We start from the raw sequence: 16,660 nt of genomic DNA on the forward strand, positions 1-16,660 counted from the left end.
GGGAATCTGCTGAGCACTTCATATGTATTTACTCAGTTTTCATAACAGTCTTTTGAGGGAGGAACTGTTATGATTCCCATCTTTAGATGAAGAAAGGGAAGCACAGGCGTAAGTATTGTGCCCAGAGCCAGTGAGTGGGTAAGATTCAAGAGCCCATGCTCTCAGCCACTGAGATCTTTCCGCAGCCTTCCTTAAGTTTTATTGTCACTTATGTATAGGTTATAGCAGGCGATGAGATTAATTAAAGGCCAAATGGAACGGTTTTCTGTAAGTTATTTTTTAAAAGAATTAGGAGGTGTTAAAATGTTCGTCATCACAGTGATGCTGTGAGTGGCTTATAGTTCTCAGATGTGGGTTGTGGTTCAGGTTGTGTGAGCCCCAGTGACTTTTGGCAGACATGTGATAAGCCTGTACTTTATCCAAGATTGTTGCAGACAGTAGATCTAGATGAAGACACAGATATAAATGACAGGAGGCCAGGACCATAGAGCTGTTTTGAGCGGAAGGTCCTAGAAGTACTAAGGGATAAGTTTTAAGTATATAGTCCACTAGTTTGAAATTAAGTCAGAAAATGACAAAATAGAAATTTAAACCAGCTTTTTCTGAAGATTCCCATTTGGGAATGTTAAATCCGATTTCTCCTATTTGTAGTAGTGCTGCAAAGATGTCTTCCTTATGTCTTAGGCCTGGGTGAGGCACTGGCTTGAGTGGGGCCTTGGTTTACTGATGGTGCCAGGGATATATGTGAATCTGCCAAATCTTCTTTAGTTTGTGTATGCTTGCAGGACAGATCTAAAGAATAAAATTAAAATGATGACATCAATAGATGTGGTCTATCCATACAGTGGAATATTAGCCATAAAACAGAATGAAAATTTGTCACATGCTACAATATGGATGAACCTTGAAAATGAAATACCAGACACAAACAGACAAATATTATATGACTCCACTTATAAGAACTACCTGGAATAGGCAGATTCATAGAGACAGAAAGTAGATTAGTGGTTATCAGGGGCTGGGGATGGGAGTTAGTATTTAATGTGCACAGTTTCTGGTTTCTGTTTGGGAAGTAGAAAAAGTAAGTAGAAAAAGTTCTGGAGATAGATGGTGGTGATGGTTGCACAGCAATGTGAATCTACTTAATGTTGCTGAACTGTCCATTTCAAAATGCTTAAGGGCAAATTTTATATCTATTTTAGCACAGTAACTATTTTTTTTAATGAAGTAATAAGCCAGTGGCATGAACTGTACATTTTACTGAGGTGGAATTCAGATTGCTTGTGCTTTCCTGTCTGCGGCTGCTGGCGAGTGTGGTTGTTCTTCTCCTTGACTGTGGCCCAGAGTTCCTCCTGCTGGAGAACGTGGTGCATCACTTCAAGTACCCCTGTGTACTGGACTTGAAGATGGGCACCCGCCAGCACGGTGATGACGCATCAGCTGAGAAGGCGGCTCGGCAGATGAGGAAATGTGAGCAGAGTACGTCAGCCACGCTGGGTGTCAGGGTCTGTGGTATGCAGGTGAGTCGCCCCTGGTCTGATGAGCGCTGGCGTGCTGCTGCTTGCGTGTTTTCGGCTGTCCATGTACCTGTCTGCTACCATGCCAAGTGCCCTTGCCCACGTTGGTCCCGAATCTCCTCCAAGAGTGGCATCCCCCACAGGGTGCCAAGTGCATCCTTATAAGTATGTTCCTTGAGCTCTCTTGTCCTTACCTGGTGACCTTGGTCTGGGCTCCAGGTACAGAGCTGCTGTGGTCGCCTGTTGCCTTGGTATTGTCAGTCAGATGTTCCTCGTTTGAGTCCAGCTGGGCCCTCGGGCAACTTGGAAAAGGGCTTCAGAGGTGATGGCAGAGAACCTGCAGGCCTGCTCTCTGTTCTCTCCTGGCTTTACCGCAGGAAAACTTAAAGTGAACCTGGCCTGCACACCTCAGTGGTGTAGGGGTGAGCAGAAAAGTTCAGGTTGGTCAGTAGTACTTTCCAGACAGTGCTTGCCCAAGGCACTAGGAGGTCACGGCACCTCCTGGCACTCACCGTTGTCTGTCTCCTGGGGTTTCAGGTGTACCAGCTGGACACAGGACATTACCTCTGCAGGAACAAGTACTATGGCCGTGGGCTGTCCATTGAAGGCTTCCGCAGCGCCCTCTATCAGTACCTGCACAACGGCCTTGATCTGCGGCGTGACCTTTTTGAGCCCGTCCTGAGCAAACTGCGGGGCCTGAAAGCGGTGCTGGAGCGGCAGGCCTCCTACCGCTTCTACTCCAGCTCCCTGCTTGTCATCTATGATGGCAAGGAGTGCCGGGCTGAGTCCTACCTGGACCGCCGGTCCGAGATGCGTCTCAAGCATGTGGACACAGGGCTGCCTGAGGTGGCATCACCCTGTGGCCCTAGCAGCAGCCCCAGCAGCGCCAGCCCTGAGGCGGGCCCCTCCTCTCCACCCAAGGTGGACGTGCGCATGATCGACTTTGCACACAGCACGTTCAAGGGCTTCCGCGATGACCCCACCGTGCATGACGGGCCAGACCGAGGCTATGTGTTTGGCCTGGAGAACCTCATCAGCATCATGGAACAGATGCGGGACGAGAACCAGTAGGCCCAGCTCTGGGCCCCCAGCACCCCTTCCTCTCCACCCGCAGGCAGGGACCATTGATCTGAACTCGCCGTGAGGACACAGACTTGCTTTTAAAGGGTTATATTTCTCTTTGGTGTAAACTAAAAGAAATGTTTTTAGCTGTAGCCTGGAATCCATATATATAAAGTGAGGGAGGGCAGAACACACATCCTCTCAGCCAGGCTCCTTAGCTCTACAGCTCTGACTGCTGTGTCCAGGCTGACTTAGGAAGGAAGAGGCGCCCCTGGTGGGCTTGGCAGCACGGACAGGGTGCCCTTGGACATTGGTTTCTCTTGCCTAGGTTTTTGGGGTCTGTGGCTATAGGGCCCTGTTGGTTGCAGGGTGAAGCCCTGGGCTGATGCAGGGCCCCTCCATGCCCACTCATCCCTTGTTCCTCAGTAGTAGAGGGCTTGGGTGCCCATCTCTTGGGGGACATTATAGTGTGGTGGGTGTCAGCCGCTCTTCGATACCCCCAAGGCACTACCAGGCCAGCTGCACACAGCTGGACTCATCCTTTTTGGTTCTGACCTTGGTATGAGGCTGGATTTGTGAAGCTGGGCAGAAGTCAGCTTATGGCAGAGGGCAGGCCGTGGGGTCCCCTGGCACTCTTTGGCATTTGAACCTGCTCCTCCTGTCTGCACACCCCAGCCAACCTTTCTCACCAAGATCCCTTCCTAAGGAGTCTGCGCTCTCTTGCCCCACTGAAGGGGGCCCTGCTTATTTGCTGAGGACAGTCAGTGTCCCACCAGGTGGCTCGGCCCAGACTATTTGCAGTTCTTGTGCTGTGGTTGGGAGTCCTCTTCCTCTAGCTCGGGCAGCTGTGCTGCCTCTCGTAGGCAGCTGCTCCTGGGGCTGAGGGGCTCAGCTTTCCCCAGGCCAAGCTTCTGGCAGCAGCCCATTGTGAGGAGCTCCTAGCTTGAGAGGGAGAACTTGGCGCATACGGACATTGTCTGTGCCTGGGTGCAGGTGCTCAGATTCTGCTAAGGAGAGTTTTGTCTTAACAGTCTTGGGGTCCACCAGTCTGTCCATTTGTCCATCTGACAGCCTCTATCTCTTGGGATCCTTCCCCTGGGGTGTAGCCTTGTTCATTAGTAAATATTGATTTTTTCCTTCATGGTTTCCTCAGCAAAATATTCTTTCTCATTTCTGAGGTGAGTTTTTGCCCCTGTGCCCTTCCTCAGCAGGCGCTACCTTTTTACAAAGAACTGGTAGCAAAATGAATTGTAGGAGGTGTTTCCCTGCTGGCCCATCACCCTCTCTGTTGGCCTAGAGTGGCCCCCTCAACACTGACAGTGTACAGTGAAGGCCCAAAGGGTGGCCCCTTCCTTCCCCATGGTTGTAGTTAATTTTTGCTGCCAGCCCTTAATGGTACAGAGACCTGCCACCACTAACACATGTGGCCAGGAGATGACACTGCACTAACCTCCAAGCCTAGGGTCACTGTCATTATCACTTTCGGCGCATGTCCGTTTGGGCATTAAAGGTAAGCTTGCCAGTTTGTGTCTGAGAGGCCTTGGTAACTGATGGACTAATTTCCTAGTCCTTAGAGATGCAGCCTCACATATCTTTCATGGGCTCCTTGATGGATCTCATCTCTCAGCCCTCTGACCCTGGTGCCAGTGGTGGGCAGGTTCCCATTCCTTGGGGCTGGGAGGGGCAGCTTGCCTGTTTCTGGTCATTAATGACCATCTTCTCTCCTGTACCATTCTGTAGCTTCAGCCATAGGGGCAGTAGCTTTTCATTAGCATAGTCATTTTCTGGCAGGGCAGGGGCTGAGACAAGGTCTGGGGCCGCTTGGAATTCATTGCTTGAACAACTCTCCAGACTGGGGATGTGCTGTGCTGCCTGTGTTCCTGTATTTTGGGGGCAGATGCTGCCCTCTTATGTTCTTCATAGCAAGAGAGACTTACTTATATTCAGTGTTGTCCTGGCACTAAAAAGCGCGGAGGGCCTGGGATTTGCTGCCTCTCCCCCAAGGCGGGGCCTCTCCAGCACTTTTTTTTGACACTTGAGACCCAACCCTGTTGTCTGGTGGGGTGGTGGGCGTGTGCGCACGCGCACATGCTCTCTGCCGCTACTCTTTCTCACGGTTCTATGCCAGAGACCTGTCCTTGTCAGGCCCTGCCTTCCTAGCCCCAACTTGGGACCAAAGTGCAACGTGGGATCACGGTTGGGGCACTCAAGTGACCCCTCTCCATAGTGCTTCCCTGGGTCAAGTGACACCAGCCCCTGGGGGGTGGGATCGGGCGGTGCTTAAAGAGAAAGGGGACCAGTGTAGCAATTTGCCAGGGACCCCACCCCTCCCTCACATTGGGGCCTGTGCAGTGGGTGTGGGGACTCCCTAAGGGGCCAAAGGCCTAGGCTAGTTCCGTAGCCCCCTGCTCATTCACTCACACCTGGCCACGTGCACCTCCCCTAGATGCAGATTGCTTTGAACTTGAAAGCTGTTCAATTTGGTTTTGTTTGTGCAGATTTAAAAAATGTTTTAATGAGGAAAAAAATTGGAGAACCCTGGGAAGGACCTGGTTCCTTAGCTTCTCCGAGAACTGTAAGCCCTCGCCTTTGGGAATTGCTTTCTTGCTCCACTTTCCTGTCCACTCCACCCGAGGCCTGCCCGGGGATACCACACATGGCTCCAGCCGCGTCTGGGCGCAGTTAAGTGTTCTCGGGAACTTGCGTGCGGGGGTGGGGTGCTCGGGCCTTGGGCCCAGCCTCCCCTTTCTGTACACCCAGCGCTGCCCGCCCCGCTTGTGTCTAAGGTCGTGTATGTCAATAAAGCCGCTAGAACTCAGGCTGTATCGCGTCTTTGTGAACAACCCGCGGCCTCCGGGAGACAGGCCGCCGGCCTCCTTCGCTCCTCCAGCGGAAGGGAGGGTGGGGGGGGCTACAGGCACCTGGGACAGCAGCCTCGCCTTTGGCGCCAGTTCTGCCTTTGGATCCGCCAATAGCCAGCTGACCCGCGGGTCCCGTCGCAGTCCCCATGGCAGCAGGACGCGCTCGGGTTCTCATTGGCTACGTCTGCCGGAGCCGCGCCCCAGCGCTCCGACGCCGGCGGACGTGCCACGTACACGGCAGCCGATTGGCCCTCGTGAGTCACGTCACCGCCCGACCAGGGCGGGCGTGAGTTCCGGGCCAGCCGCCCTCCATCCGGTGTGGCGTCCTGGTTTGTTGCTGCCCGGGATCTAGCGTCGGGGTAGACGGGGTGGACAAGACAGATCCAGAGTTGGTCAGTCTGTCAGGTGAAGGACGCAGGGCTGAGATCGGCGGCGGGAGCGAGCGGCAGGGGTCGGCCAGGCGGGCCGCGGACACCTCGGAGCTCGGATTCAGTCTCCGGCCGACCTCCCGCAGGCGCGATGAAGGCACTGATTTTAGTGGGCGGCTATGGGACGCGCCTGCGGCCGCTGACTCTCAGCATCCCGAAGCCACTGGTGGACTTCTGCAATAAGCCCATCTTGCTACACCAAGTGGAGGCGCTGGCCGCGGTAAGGCCCGGGGCCGGGGTCGTGGTAGGACGTGGCAAGACGAGGGACGCTAACGAGTGGGGGGTGGGGCACTCCCATGTCTCGGGCTAAGCCCGCCTGTTGGCCGGCGCTGTTCTTTCCGACAGGCAGGCGTGGATCACGTGATTCTGGCAGTCAGCTACATGTCTCAGGTGCTGGAGAAGGAAATGAAGGCGCAGGAGCAGAGGGTGAGCTTGAGTCCACTCTTGACCCTTTACCTCGATGCCTGCTCATCCTGACGGGGCTTCTCTCTTTCAGCTAGGAATCCGGATCTCCATGTCTCATGAAGAGGAGCCTTTGGGGACAGGTAAGTAGAGACAGGAGGTCCCTTGGGGAAGGTTTAGGGTTAGGAAAGGGGTAAGACCCAGCCTGGATGGCGCCTGGATCCAAGGGCCCAGGAAAATGGTGATCTGTTCCCCTCCCCCAGCTGGGCCCCTGGCACTGGCCCGTGACCTGCTCTCTGAGACTGCAGACCCTTTCTTCGTCCTCAACAGTGACGTGATCTGCGATTTCCCTTTCCAAGCCATGGTGCAGTTCCACCGGCACCACGGCCAGGAGGGCTCTATTCTGGTAAGGACCATGTCTGTCTTCTCCCACACTGCTACCCCACCACGCATGTCAAGCGGCTTCCGCCCCCTCCCCCCACCAGCCGTGAAGGCTCCTTTATGTTGTGGGTGCAGGACTGTGCAGTGCGTCTTGAAGCATCTGGGGCATAGCCCCTGAGATTTAGGACAGCATGCATATGAAGGTTCAGGAACACTGGACTAGGCCTGAGGTCTTCCTGCACTCAGGTGACCAAAGTGGAGGAACCTTCTAAGTATGGTGTGGTGGTGTGTGAGGCTGACACAGGCCGCATTCACCAGTTCGTGGAGAAGCCGCAGGTGTTTGTGTCCAACAAGATCAACGCAGGCATGTACATCCTGAGTCCTGCCGTGCTGCGGCGCATCCAGGTGTGTAGAAGCAGCTGCTGGGGGGGGGCTGGGGTAGGGCAGGCCACCACCACCACGACCCTGCTCACAAGCTGCCCACCCCCACAGCTGCAGCCTACGTCCATTGAGAAGGAGGTCTTCCCTGTCATGGCCAAGGAGGGGCAGCTATATGCCATGGAGCTGCAGGGTGAGGCAGGGAGGCCACAGGGTGGGGGTGGTCTGTGGCTGGGCTGAGCCCCCTGATCCATTCCCTCCCTACAGGCTTCTGGATGGACATCGGGCAGCCCAAGGATTTCCTCACTGGCATGTGCCTCTTTCTACAGTCACTGCGACAGAAGAAGCCTGAGCAACTGTGCTCAGGCCCTGGCATTGTGGGCAACGTGCTGGTGGTGAGGCCCTTGCCCCGCCCATCATTAACCCCCTCAGTCTTGGGAGACAAATGGCCCACTTGTATTTTCCCCACTGTCCTCAGGACCCAAGTGCCCGCATTGGTCAGAACTGCAGCATCGGTCCCAACGTGAGCCTGGGTCCTGGTGTGGTGGTGGAGGACGGCGTGTGCATCCGGCGGTGTACAGTGCTGCGAGACGCCCACATCCGCTCCCATTCCTGGCTCGAGTCCTGCATTGTAGGCTGGCGCTGCCGTGTGGGCCAGTGGGTAAGCCTCTAGGCTGGGCCAGGTGGGTAAAGGGCCAGGGAATGTGCATTCCTCACTGACAAGGCCTGCCCCTCCCCCCGAGGTGCGCATGGAGAACGTGACGGTGCTGGGTGAGGACGTCATAGTTAACGACGAGCTCTACCTCAACGGGGCCAGCGTGCTGCCCCACAAGTCCATTGGCGAGTCTGTGCCGGAACCTCGCATCATCATGTGAGGCGCTGCTGTGGGGTTGGCTGAGCCACCATTTCCCTGTTGGCAAGCGGAGCACCAGCTTGGCATGTCAGAAGACCCTGGACTCGTTGCCATTTGTCTGGGGAAGCTTGGATGAGGCTGAAGTTGGACATCTGCCTTCTCCTGTGGACATACTCTGTCAGGATCCTTGCTGGGCACACCCCACAAAGTCTACTCCCTCAAGAAGGGCCGGGCCAGGGCTGTATGGAATAATAATTTAATGCTCACTGTGGCCCTGACTGAAAGTCAAGCTCAGGCACAATTAGGGCATGGCTGGACTCCTGGCATGAGGTTACACACAGGCGAGGAGGCTGAATGTGGCGGGAGTGGGGGGGAAGGGGCATGAGGAGCTCATAAATAGGGCCCAGCCTGGGTCTGGGTTCAGGAGTGGAGGCTCCAGCTATGTGGGCTCAGCAGGCCTAGGCAGCTGAGGAAGTGGCACTTGAATTGGCTGCCTTCTCCCAGTCCTCTACAGACACGATGGTGGCTTTGCAGAAGAAGCAATCCTTGTTGTTCATCAGGTGCTGGTTGATGCAGGCTCTACAACAGGAGGGGGTGGGGGTGGCTGTGTATCCCTGTACCCCCTGTTCCCCCACACCCAGCCTCCTAAGCCCATGGGGCCCACTTACTTGCAGGACTTGTGGCCACAGGGCTGGAACACAGCAGAGATGGGGTGAGCATAGCAGATGGGGCACAGGTCCTCCTCGCTGGTGGGCTGCAGGGAGCAGAGTGTAGGGTGGGCTGGGGTTGGATGCAGGTGGACGCACACTATGCCTATGTAGTGTGTACCCAGTTGTGCCAACATCTTCAGGTGTGGTGGGTATGGACCTGTGTCTGGGGCCCTACTCACCAGGGAGGCAGCTGCTGCCTGGGCAGATGCAGAGGTCAGGTGTGCCAGCATCTGTTCCACCTGGGCCAGTTCCTCAATGCTGATGTAATCTGTGTCTGGGAGATGGTAAGAGATGTCAGGCCAAATGTGGCCGTAGAGTACTCCCAGGTGGAAAGTGACTCTTCTTCAGACTCCTGGCCCAGCTCCAAACCCCTCTCTTCCCTGACCGACTTACAGCTCTGTAGGGAGAAGCGCTTCTGGTCAGGGGTGGGCAGGGCAGTGCCAGGGGCAGGGGGCTCTGGCTGCCCCAGAAGGTAGCAGATAGAGCGGAGCTGGAAGCAGGGGTCAGCCAGGAGCACTGACGTGGCTCTCTCTATCCTAGGTGGGAGAGGGTGCAAGAAGAGTCAGGAGGCTGGGGCCTGTCTGAAAGCAGTTATCTATTAGAAGGGTGGGGGTGGTGTGACAATCCAGCTCACCCCATGTTCCTGCTTCTCACACACCCCCTCCCCAAAGCCCTAGACCTCAGGAAGAACCCACACAGCCCGGGTACCAGGTTAAGGGGGCTCAGAGGCACCACCAGAAAATAGTGGAAGTCCATCTACCTCCTAATATACATTACCCTTCAAAGAAAACAGCTTAAAGGTGTGCTTTCCAGGCTTCACCTGCTACTGTTTAGGGAGATGGACGCCGCGGAAAGCCGCCGACCAAGCGAAGGGTGGGGCATTGGGACCAGATTCACTTCCCCCTCTGGCGGCCACTGGGGCCCTTGATCGCCAGGGTCGCGGCTGCCCCGCCCCTTCCAGCAGGAGCCAATGGGAGCCCGGCGCTCCACCCCCTGAAAAACCGCCCGCCTCGAGAGTATTTAGAAGCTGAGTGACCGGGAGAGCACTCGGAGAGCTGGGGAAGCCCAAGAAGGGAGTGCTGAGTGGACCGCGGCCCCAGCTCACAACCTGGAACCGGGGAGCTGGGATAGCTGGCCGTGCGGGGCGGAGGCTGCATCCTGCCTCCCCGGCCATTGGCCATTCAGCGCCACGCACGTCGAGCCAGAGCAGAAGGGGGCGAGTCTCGGAGTTGCACCCCGCACAGAGCTTCCCGGTCCCACCCCGGGTGGTCGCCGCCATGGCCTGGCTGATGCAGCTGGGCGCACTGTTGTGCACGCTGCGTGTCGGATTAGGCAGCCTGGACCCCGAAGTCTCTGTGCCCTCGGCGTCCCATAACTGCCCCCAGGAATGCGTCTGCGCGGCCGACCTGCTGAGCTGCGCAGGCCTTGGGCTGCAGGATGTGCCGGCCACGTTACCTGCCGCTGCGACCGCGGCCGAACTCGACCTGAGTCACAACGCGCTCCAGCGCCTGCACCCCGGCTGGCTGACGCCCCTCTACCGGCTGCGCGACCTGCGCTTAGGTCATAACGAGCTGAAGGCACTGGGTCGCGGAGTCTTCACCAATGCCAGCGGCCTGCGGCTGCTCGATTTATCATCGAACGGGCTGCGGGTGCTTGGCCGCCACGACCTCGACGGGCTGGCGGCGCTCGAGAAGCTGTTTCTATTCAATAACCGCCTGGCGCACTTAGACCAGCATGCCTTCCAGGGCCTGAGCGCACTTCACCGGCTCTACCTGGGCTGCAACGAACTCGCGTCCTTCTCTTTCGACCACCTGCACGGTCTGGGCGTGACCCACCTGCGTACCCTGGACCTCTCCTCCAACCGCCTGGGACGCATCCCCGTAACTGACCTGGCCACGCTGCCGGCCTTTCTCAAGAACGGCCTTTACTTGCACAACAACCCGTTGCCCTGCGATTGCCGCCTCTACCATCTGCTGCAGCGCTGGCACCAGCGGGGACTAAGTGCTGTGACAGACTTCGCGCGGGAGTACATTTGCCTGGCTTTCAAGGTACCCACGTCCCGCGTGCGCTTCTTTGAGCACAGTCGGGTCTTCGAGAACTGCTCGGAGACCCTAGCTCGGGCGAGCCTGGAGCAACCTGAAGAGCAGCTGCAAGTGCAGGTGGGTGGGTCCCTGAGGCTACACTGCAACACCAGTGCCCCTGCCAGGCACGTCGCCTGGGTGTCTCCACAGGAGGAGCTGCTGGTGGCACCAGGGTCCCGCAATGGCAGCATTGCAGTGCTGGCTGATGGCAGCTTGGCCATACGCAGCGTGCAGCTGTGGCATCAGGGTGTCTTTGTGTGCCTGGCCACCGGGCCCCGCCTCCATCACAACGAGTCGCATGAATACAACGTGAGTGTGCACTTCCCGCACCCTGAGCCCGAGGCCTTCAGCACAAGCTACACCACGCTGCTGGGCTGCGCCGTGGGCCTGGTCCTGGTGCTGCTCTACCTGTTTGCACCACCCTGTCCCGGCTGCCACCGCTGCTGCCACCGCACCTGCCACTGCCGCCGCTGGCCCCGAGCATCCAGCCCACTCCAGGAGCTGAGCGCACAGTCCTCAATGCTCAGCACCACGCCACCTGATGCACCCAGCCGCAAGGCCAGTGTCCACAAGCACGTGGTTTTTCTGGAGCCAGGCAGGAGGGGCCTCAATGGTCGTGTGCAGCTGGCGGTGGCCGAGGACTTTGATCTCTACAACCCCATGGGCCTGCGGCTCAAGGCTGGCTCCGAGTCCACTAGCTCCACGGTCTCTGAGGGGCTGGTGATAACCTAGGCTGCCCAGGGCCCCCCCACCCCTGGGGCCACCGCCTGCCTGCTGCTTGCCCTGCTGCCCGCTGCCGAGCACAGTACTGCCAGATCCTGGTGTGAAGCACTGGGCTTGTCCTCCAGCCTCCTGCGTGGGCCTCCACCTACACACACTTGCTGGTAGAGGGGTGGGGACCCCAACCTCTCTCCTGCTCCGCCTCAGCAATAGGCCTGCCTGTGCCACATTTCCCTGGGACCTCCTGGGACCCAAATGTCCCATGAGGACCAGAACTGAGGCCCATCTGGAAGAGCAGTTGCATTAGAGCCCAGGTCCACCCTCAGGGGCCGAGGCAGTTACCAAGGCATGGTGGTGAAGAAGTGAAGCATAACCCAAGGGGACAGGAAGGGGGAGGGCTCCAAAATAAGACCTGCCCCCCCCCCCCCCCCCAGGGTGGAAGAAGGAAATTGGCCCTCTGATGAAACGAGACTCCAGGCACCAACATCCAACCCACTTTCGGCTTCACAACTCCAGAGTCTGGTGGCAGGTGTGAGGCAGTCAAAGGACCCCTGGGGTCCTGGCCTGGGCCCCAGCCAAAGTGGCCCTACTTCCTCTGGGCAGCAGCATTCACAGGCCACTCTGAGGGCAGAGCCTCTCCTATGGGCTCCTGAGACAGCAGGGAGGGGGCACTGTGGCCCTGCGCCCCCAGCTTTTCAGCAGTGAAGAGCCTGCTGAGCATGGCCAAGATGGGAGGGCAGAACTGCAACCCGCTGTCCCTCGGGGATACCAGCCTCTTAAGGGCTGGCACCAGGCTCGGCCTAATGGCTGAGGCAGCGCCCTGGCTTTATGTGGATCTCAGCCGTCCCACTGCAGGGAGGCAGGGTAGGGGGGCTGGGCACGCCGCCTGTGTGGGGGCTGAGCTGGGGGCCCCCATGAGTGTCCCGGATCCAGCTGTCATGGAGTTTCTTAATAAAGGTAGGACATGCTTGTTGCCGGAGCCTTTGCAGACACGAGTGGCAGTGTGTGTGCTCAGCTCTTGATCCCAGCGGTGCTGTCCTGGCCATTGCAGGAGCTCACCCCGTCCCTACCACAGAGTCTTGCTTCCCTGCCTCTGCCTGAGGCTCTGACTGGGGGCCGAGACACCCCAATCTGCTGGAGGCTCCATTGCTCCTACTCACAGCTGCTGCTACTGACACCTGAGTTCAGACGGAACCGCCTGCTCTGTCTCAAAACCCGATACTGAGGTCCATTTTAGAGATAAGGAAACTGAGCTGCAGGGAGGCCCTGCCCAGCACCCTCCCCGTCAGACACACCCAACTCCCAGGGGCCCACAGTCCCTAACACTTACCCTGAGGCGGGGCCATGCACCAGGAGCCTCACCAGGATGCCCGTCACCGCCACCAGAATGGGGTAGTGGTCCACGCTCTCCAGGCCTAAGGAGGGAGGCAAGGGGCTGAGCTAGCCACGCACTCCCCCTGCAGGGGCTGCTGGCCTACCGGGCTGATGCCATCACCCTTCCCATGTCCTCCCCACAGAGGACGCAGTAAGGCTGGGGACGCCAAGCTTGGCTGTCCCGGTGAGAACGGACCATCAGGCGTCACTGCTCCTGGCAGAGGAACCAAGGCCTGTGGCGTGTGGGGTGCAGGGCACTTGGGTCCTCACCAGGCAGCCGCAGGGTGACCACACGGTCAAACAGATTCCTCTCAGCCGTCACCCGGTTCAGCACCTGATTCAGCAGCTGTGAGGGCCGGAATGCGTTGGTGGCTGGGTGGGCTTACCATTGGGGCGGCCCCAGGACCCCCCCACCCTCCTTGCCCGGATGGACACACCTGTGCAAGACGTCGCAGCAGCATCTCAGAGGTAGGCTGGGACCAATCGAGGAATATCTCAGGCACCAGTGTGATGGTCATCTCCAGGACACGCAGCAGGCTGACCGAGAGGTCAAAGCAGGTGGCACATACCTTGAGCTGTCTGCTGTCCACAAAATTCCTCTCCAGGCGTTCGGCAGCCTGCTGGATCTGAGCCACCAACGGGTGGGCAGCGGTTAGTGGCCTGGCCACACTGCACATCACGCCTCATCCTCTGCAACACCCCGGTCCACCAGGTCCCCCCACAACCCACCTCCTGGATCATGCCGATGAACTCCGAGAAGGCCCAGTTGAGCTGGTTGAGGACGCTGTTGAGGAAGCTGGGTGCCACGTCAGAACCCTGGCGCAGCAGGTCCGCCATGTGCTGCTGCAGCAGGGTGGAGGGGCAGGGTTCTGCAAAGGGCATGGGGAGGTGGCACTGGGGACTCCAGTCAGTGGCCCGGCCTGTCTGCCCCCGTCCTCACCCACTGGGCCATTGGTATAAGGACAGAAAGATGGTTCTGGGAATGCTCAGGCCGTGAAGGCAGGGGGACAGGGTGCAGTACTGCCTGGGGGTTAGGGCTAAATCTGTCCCCTCCCTCTGCTGAGCAGGCCGCAGGCTGCAGTTGTTTCCAGCCCCTCAGCACCCCTCTCCCCAGCCTGAGTCCCTACAAGTTCTCAGTTGCAGGCCCTCCCAAGAGGGCTAGTCCTAGACAGTGACAAAGACCCCTCCTCATGCCTATCAAGGCCAGCCTCCCCAAGAGCCTCCTCCGAGCCCTGCCATCCTCTACTGTCCTCTGCTGCCCTTGACTGGCCTTGGCATATGGCCAAGGTGGTGGGCGCCCAGTCTGGGCTGATAGGCAGCAGTAACCAGAGCCCTCAGCCGCAACCAGGCTCGGCAGACCGCCCCCCACCGCCACCCCCACGCAAATCAATAGTCCCTGTAGCAGGAGGACGTGGATCCAGCCCCACTGCCTCTCCGTCTGCAGCTCACTTCCACCCTGGCAACTGGCAACGACTTGCTGTGTGACTTTGCACAAAGCACTTGACCTCTGGGGATACCCCTCAGGCCAAAACACTGCCCAACAAACACTATGTGGGCCAAGGAGAGCCACCATGTAGTGTGTGTACAGCCTGTGGCAGGCAGACCCTTGGCTGGGCCTGGGGCAAGGTCCTCGGGCTCACAGGGCTTTGCTGGACCCCAGAAGCAAGCATAGCCTCTGCTCCCAATCAAACGCCCCTTCCTCCAGGAAGCCCCATGGACTCCTCTGGAAACCTGGCCAACCCCCAGTCTATGACCGTGGACTCAGGTATCCAAGGTCTGGCAGCAGCAGCAGGACATGGCGCTGGCACAAGGACGGAGGTCAGGGAGCTGGTCCTCACCCCGCATAAGCGGCCAGCAGCTTGGGAGGGTGCTGTCCCTTTGTACCGTGACCCATGCAGAGCTTCAGGCCCAGAGGGCACATGTGGGACTGGGGAGCCAGCGGGAATGGTCCCAGAGTACCCTTGGGCTGGGAGGACATAGGAGAAGGGAAACCACAGGGGACAGACAGGGAGTTTGGGGCCCAATATAAGTCCAGAAAAGGGGCTGGAAGAAGTGAGAGACCCCAAGAGCAGTGGGCAAGGGCCACGTGCGTGCCTGACCTGGATACTCACTTTGGAGGCTAGGCAAATTGGCGTCCTCAGGTTTGGTTTTCAGCAGGTGTGGCAGCCGTGTATAGCGGTACCCAAACCCACAGCCCTGGAGGGGATGTCAGTGGCAGATCAGTGGGGCAGGGCAACCCTTCCTCCCAGCCAGCCACAGCCACTTCCCCTCTAGCCAGGCTTACCCTCCAGAGCCGCACCAGGATCCAGTTGGTCTGGGCCCAGGGCCGCTGCTCATAGGGAGCCAAGAGGCTCCTCACCATGGCGATACGTCTACAAGGGCAAGGGGTGGCAGGCACAGGGTAAGGCTGGGCGTGGTGCTGTGAAGGGCAGGGAGCACACCCCGCCCCGGACCCTCACTCACTGCTCCTCAGGGATCCGCTCCACAGCCCGTAGCGAGTGTGGGTAGCAGACATAGCTCGCCAGGGCCTGCATCAGCGAGTCACGGATGTCTGCCAGGATAGAGCAGGCCTCAGCAAGGGCCTAGCATGAGCCCTGGCCCCCACGCCTCATGCCCATCTGGCCAGCATTTTGTGCAGAAAATAGCCAGCCAGAGGTGCCATCCCATTCCCACGCCCCCAAGACCTCTGTAGGGCACCTCACCAGTGCCCACGATGCGTGTGTCAGCAAAGTGTTTGGCAAGGATGGCAGCCAGGCGGGTCAGGGTCTCTTCATAGCCTGCAGGGTGGGAGCAAGAGCTGTTGACTGGAGTGGGGGCTGCACAGGTAGGCACGTCCCTTGGCAGAGTGGGTAGGCTTGGGGAGGGGGCTCCAGAGCTGGCTCCAAGGGCATCTGGGGATTTCGGGCACGGCATTCACTGACAACTGGTGAGAGGCTAAGGCAGATTTGCTGTCGGGGGGAGGGTGGGTCCTGGCAAGAGACCCGCCCAGGCCCAAAGCCATCTTAGCACACACGCTTGACGGCCAGCATCAAAGCACCCTGGGCACCAACAGCTCCACCTCTGAGGACAAAGCCTGCACCTAAGCCTGCAGCGGGGCAGGGGTGGGCAAGAAGCCTGACACCCACAGCCTGACCCAGACACAAACCACCCAGCCCAGCCTGGTCTCTGTGATCTGCGGGAAGCCCAGGCTCTTGTGGGGCCCCCAGCATGGCCCCACCCCTTGCTGTGCTCTACAGAAACAAACCACTCTGCCCTGCGCAGCTGCCATACCATGTGGCCAGTGCCAGGCGGCAGGGTGAGAGGCCAGTTAGCTCCTGGGCCATAGCAGCACCAAGAAGAAAGCGAATGCAGGGGTCTGTTTGCTCTGTTTCCCTCCCAGAACCAGGGAGGAGCTGCTGGCTCTGCAGTGCCGGCCTCAGGCAGGGCTCTCCGCCAAGTGGGGCTTTAGCAAACGCTTGTCTGCTGCAGGCAGAGCAGAGCAGATGCTGTCTCCCTCCTGCCCACGCGGATGTGCGCTGCTGGGCCACAAGGGCTCAAAACAGGGCTCCTAGGGCTCACACCGAAGACCCCTTTCTGCCCCCTCCCAGCATGAATGGCTCCGTCACCTGGGAGCTCCTCCATGCTGTGCACGGGGCCAAAGTAATTCTTGAGAGCGCTGTAGCTGTTGATGGCCACGCTCAGGTAGAACTCGGGCATGAAGGCAAAGAGAGGACCCGTGCGGTCACCATGCTCGATGGTCCGCAGGCAGACACGCAGCAGCCAGTAGATGTCCAGCATCTTCTCCTGCGGGAGGCACACCGAGCGCTGTTAGGCTGTTCATGGGAAGGGTCACAGGGGGCGTGGCCTGGTCTGGGGACCAGGAGAGGCCTCCCCAGAACATGACATGAGGACTG

General features: G+C 58.6%; 4 protein-coding genes across 13 annotated transcripts in view; 3 read left to right on the top strand and 1 right to left on the bottom strand.

Annotated features, from left to right (window-relative positions):
- IP6K1 (inositol hexakisphosphate kinase 1) overlaps positions 1-5,398 on the top strand; it is a 53,338-nt gene extending 47,940 nt beyond the window's left edge. For all 3 annotated transcript variants that reach the window (XM_088798145.1, XM_088798144.1, XM_019723843.3), the window contains 2 exons: positions 1,345-1,520; positions 2,055-5,398. In XM_088798145.1, the coding sequence (XP_088654271.1) occupies positions 1,345-1,520; positions 2,055-2,588 (710 nt within the window). In that variant the 3' untranslated portion in view covers positions 2,589-5,398. The remainder of the gene's footprint in view (positions 1-1,344; positions 1,521-2,054) is intronic.
- A 326-nt stretch (positions 5,399-5,724) lies between these two features.
- GMPPB (GDP-mannose pyrophosphorylase B) lies at positions 5,725-8,153 on the top strand. The gene is made up of 9 exons (XM_019723844.3): positions 5,725-6,088; positions 6,214-6,294; positions 6,365-6,413; positions 6,534-6,676; positions 6,898-7,056; positions 7,144-7,222; positions 7,297-7,424; positions 7,508-7,690; positions 7,773-8,153. Exons 1-9 carry the CDS (start codon positions 5,960-5,962, stop codon positions 7,902-7,904), a joined length of 1,083 nt encoding a protein of 360 aa, XP_019579403.1. The 5' UTR covers positions 5,725-5,959; the 3' UTR covers positions 7,905-8,153.
- Positions 8,123-16,660, bottom strand: part of RNF123 (ring finger protein 123) — a 34,446-nt gene continuing 25,908 nt past the window's right edge. For 7 of the 8 annotated variants that reach the window (XM_088798135.1, XM_088798134.1, XM_088798133.1 and 4 more), the window contains 13 exons: positions 16,373-16,550; positions 15,470-15,544; positions 15,231-15,318; positions 15,052-15,139; positions 14,879-14,963; positions 13,497-13,636; positions 13,205-13,393; positions 13,038-13,113; positions 12,724-12,808; positions 8,986-9,128; positions 8,772-8,866; positions 8,551-8,636; positions 8,123-8,461 (listed from right to left, as the gene is read on the bottom strand). In XM_088798135.1, the coding sequence (XP_088654261.1) occupies positions 8,341-8,461; positions 8,551-8,636; positions 8,772-8,866; positions 8,986-9,128; positions 12,724-12,808; positions 13,038-13,113; positions 13,205-13,393; positions 13,497-13,636; positions 14,879-14,963; positions 15,052-15,139; positions 15,231-15,318; positions 15,470-15,544; positions 16,373-16,550 (1,449 nt within the window). In that variant the 3' untranslated portion in view covers positions 8,123-8,340. Of the gene's footprint in view, positions 8,462-8,550; positions 8,637-8,771; positions 8,867-8,985; positions 9,129-12,723; positions 12,809-13,037; positions 13,114-13,204; positions 13,394-13,496; positions 13,637-14,878; positions 14,964-15,051; positions 15,140-15,230; positions 15,319-15,469; positions 15,545-16,372; positions 16,551-16,660 lie in introns of those variants that run through there. The other variant, XR_012489560.2, reaches the window with a different exon arrangement.
- On the top strand, positions 9,126-12,372 carry AMIGO3 (adhesion molecule with Ig like domain 3). The gene has a single exon (XM_019723842.3). It carries the CDS (start codon positions 9,870-9,872, stop codon positions 11,403-11,405), a length of 1,536 nt encoding a protein of 511 aa, XP_019579401.2. The 5' UTR covers positions 9,126-9,869; the 3' UTR covers positions 11,406-12,372.

Source organism: Rhinolophus sinicus, chromosome 5, assembly GCF_057876585.1.
Source record: "Rhinolophus sinicus isolate RSI-liver-muscle chromosome 5, RSI-T2T, whole genome shotgun sequence".
Taxonomy (NCBI): Eukaryota; Metazoa; Chordata; class Mammalia; order Chiroptera; family Rhinolophidae; genus Rhinolophus; species Rhinolophus sinicus.

What these genes read in the sequence shown, in the direction of transcription:
- GMPPB (XM_019723844.3), top strand. Translation starts at nt 5,960, where the DNA reads ATGAAGGCACTGATTTTAGTGGGCGGCTATGGGACGCGCCTGCGGCCG. An exon ending in ATATGCCATGGAGCTGCAGG is followed by an intron (nt 7,223 to 7,296) that starts GTGAGGCAGGGA and finishes CCCTCCCTACAG; the next exon opens with GCTTCTGGATGGACATCGGG. An exon ending in GCTGCCGTGTGGGCCAGTGG is followed by an intron (nt 7,691 to 7,772) that starts GTAAGCCTCTAG and finishes CCTCCCCCCGAG; the next exon opens with GTGCGCATGGAGAACGTGAC.
- AMIGO3 (XM_019723842.3), top strand. Translation starts at nt 9,870, where the DNA reads ATGGCCTGGCTGATGCAGCTGGGCGCACTGTTGTGCACGCTGCGTGTC.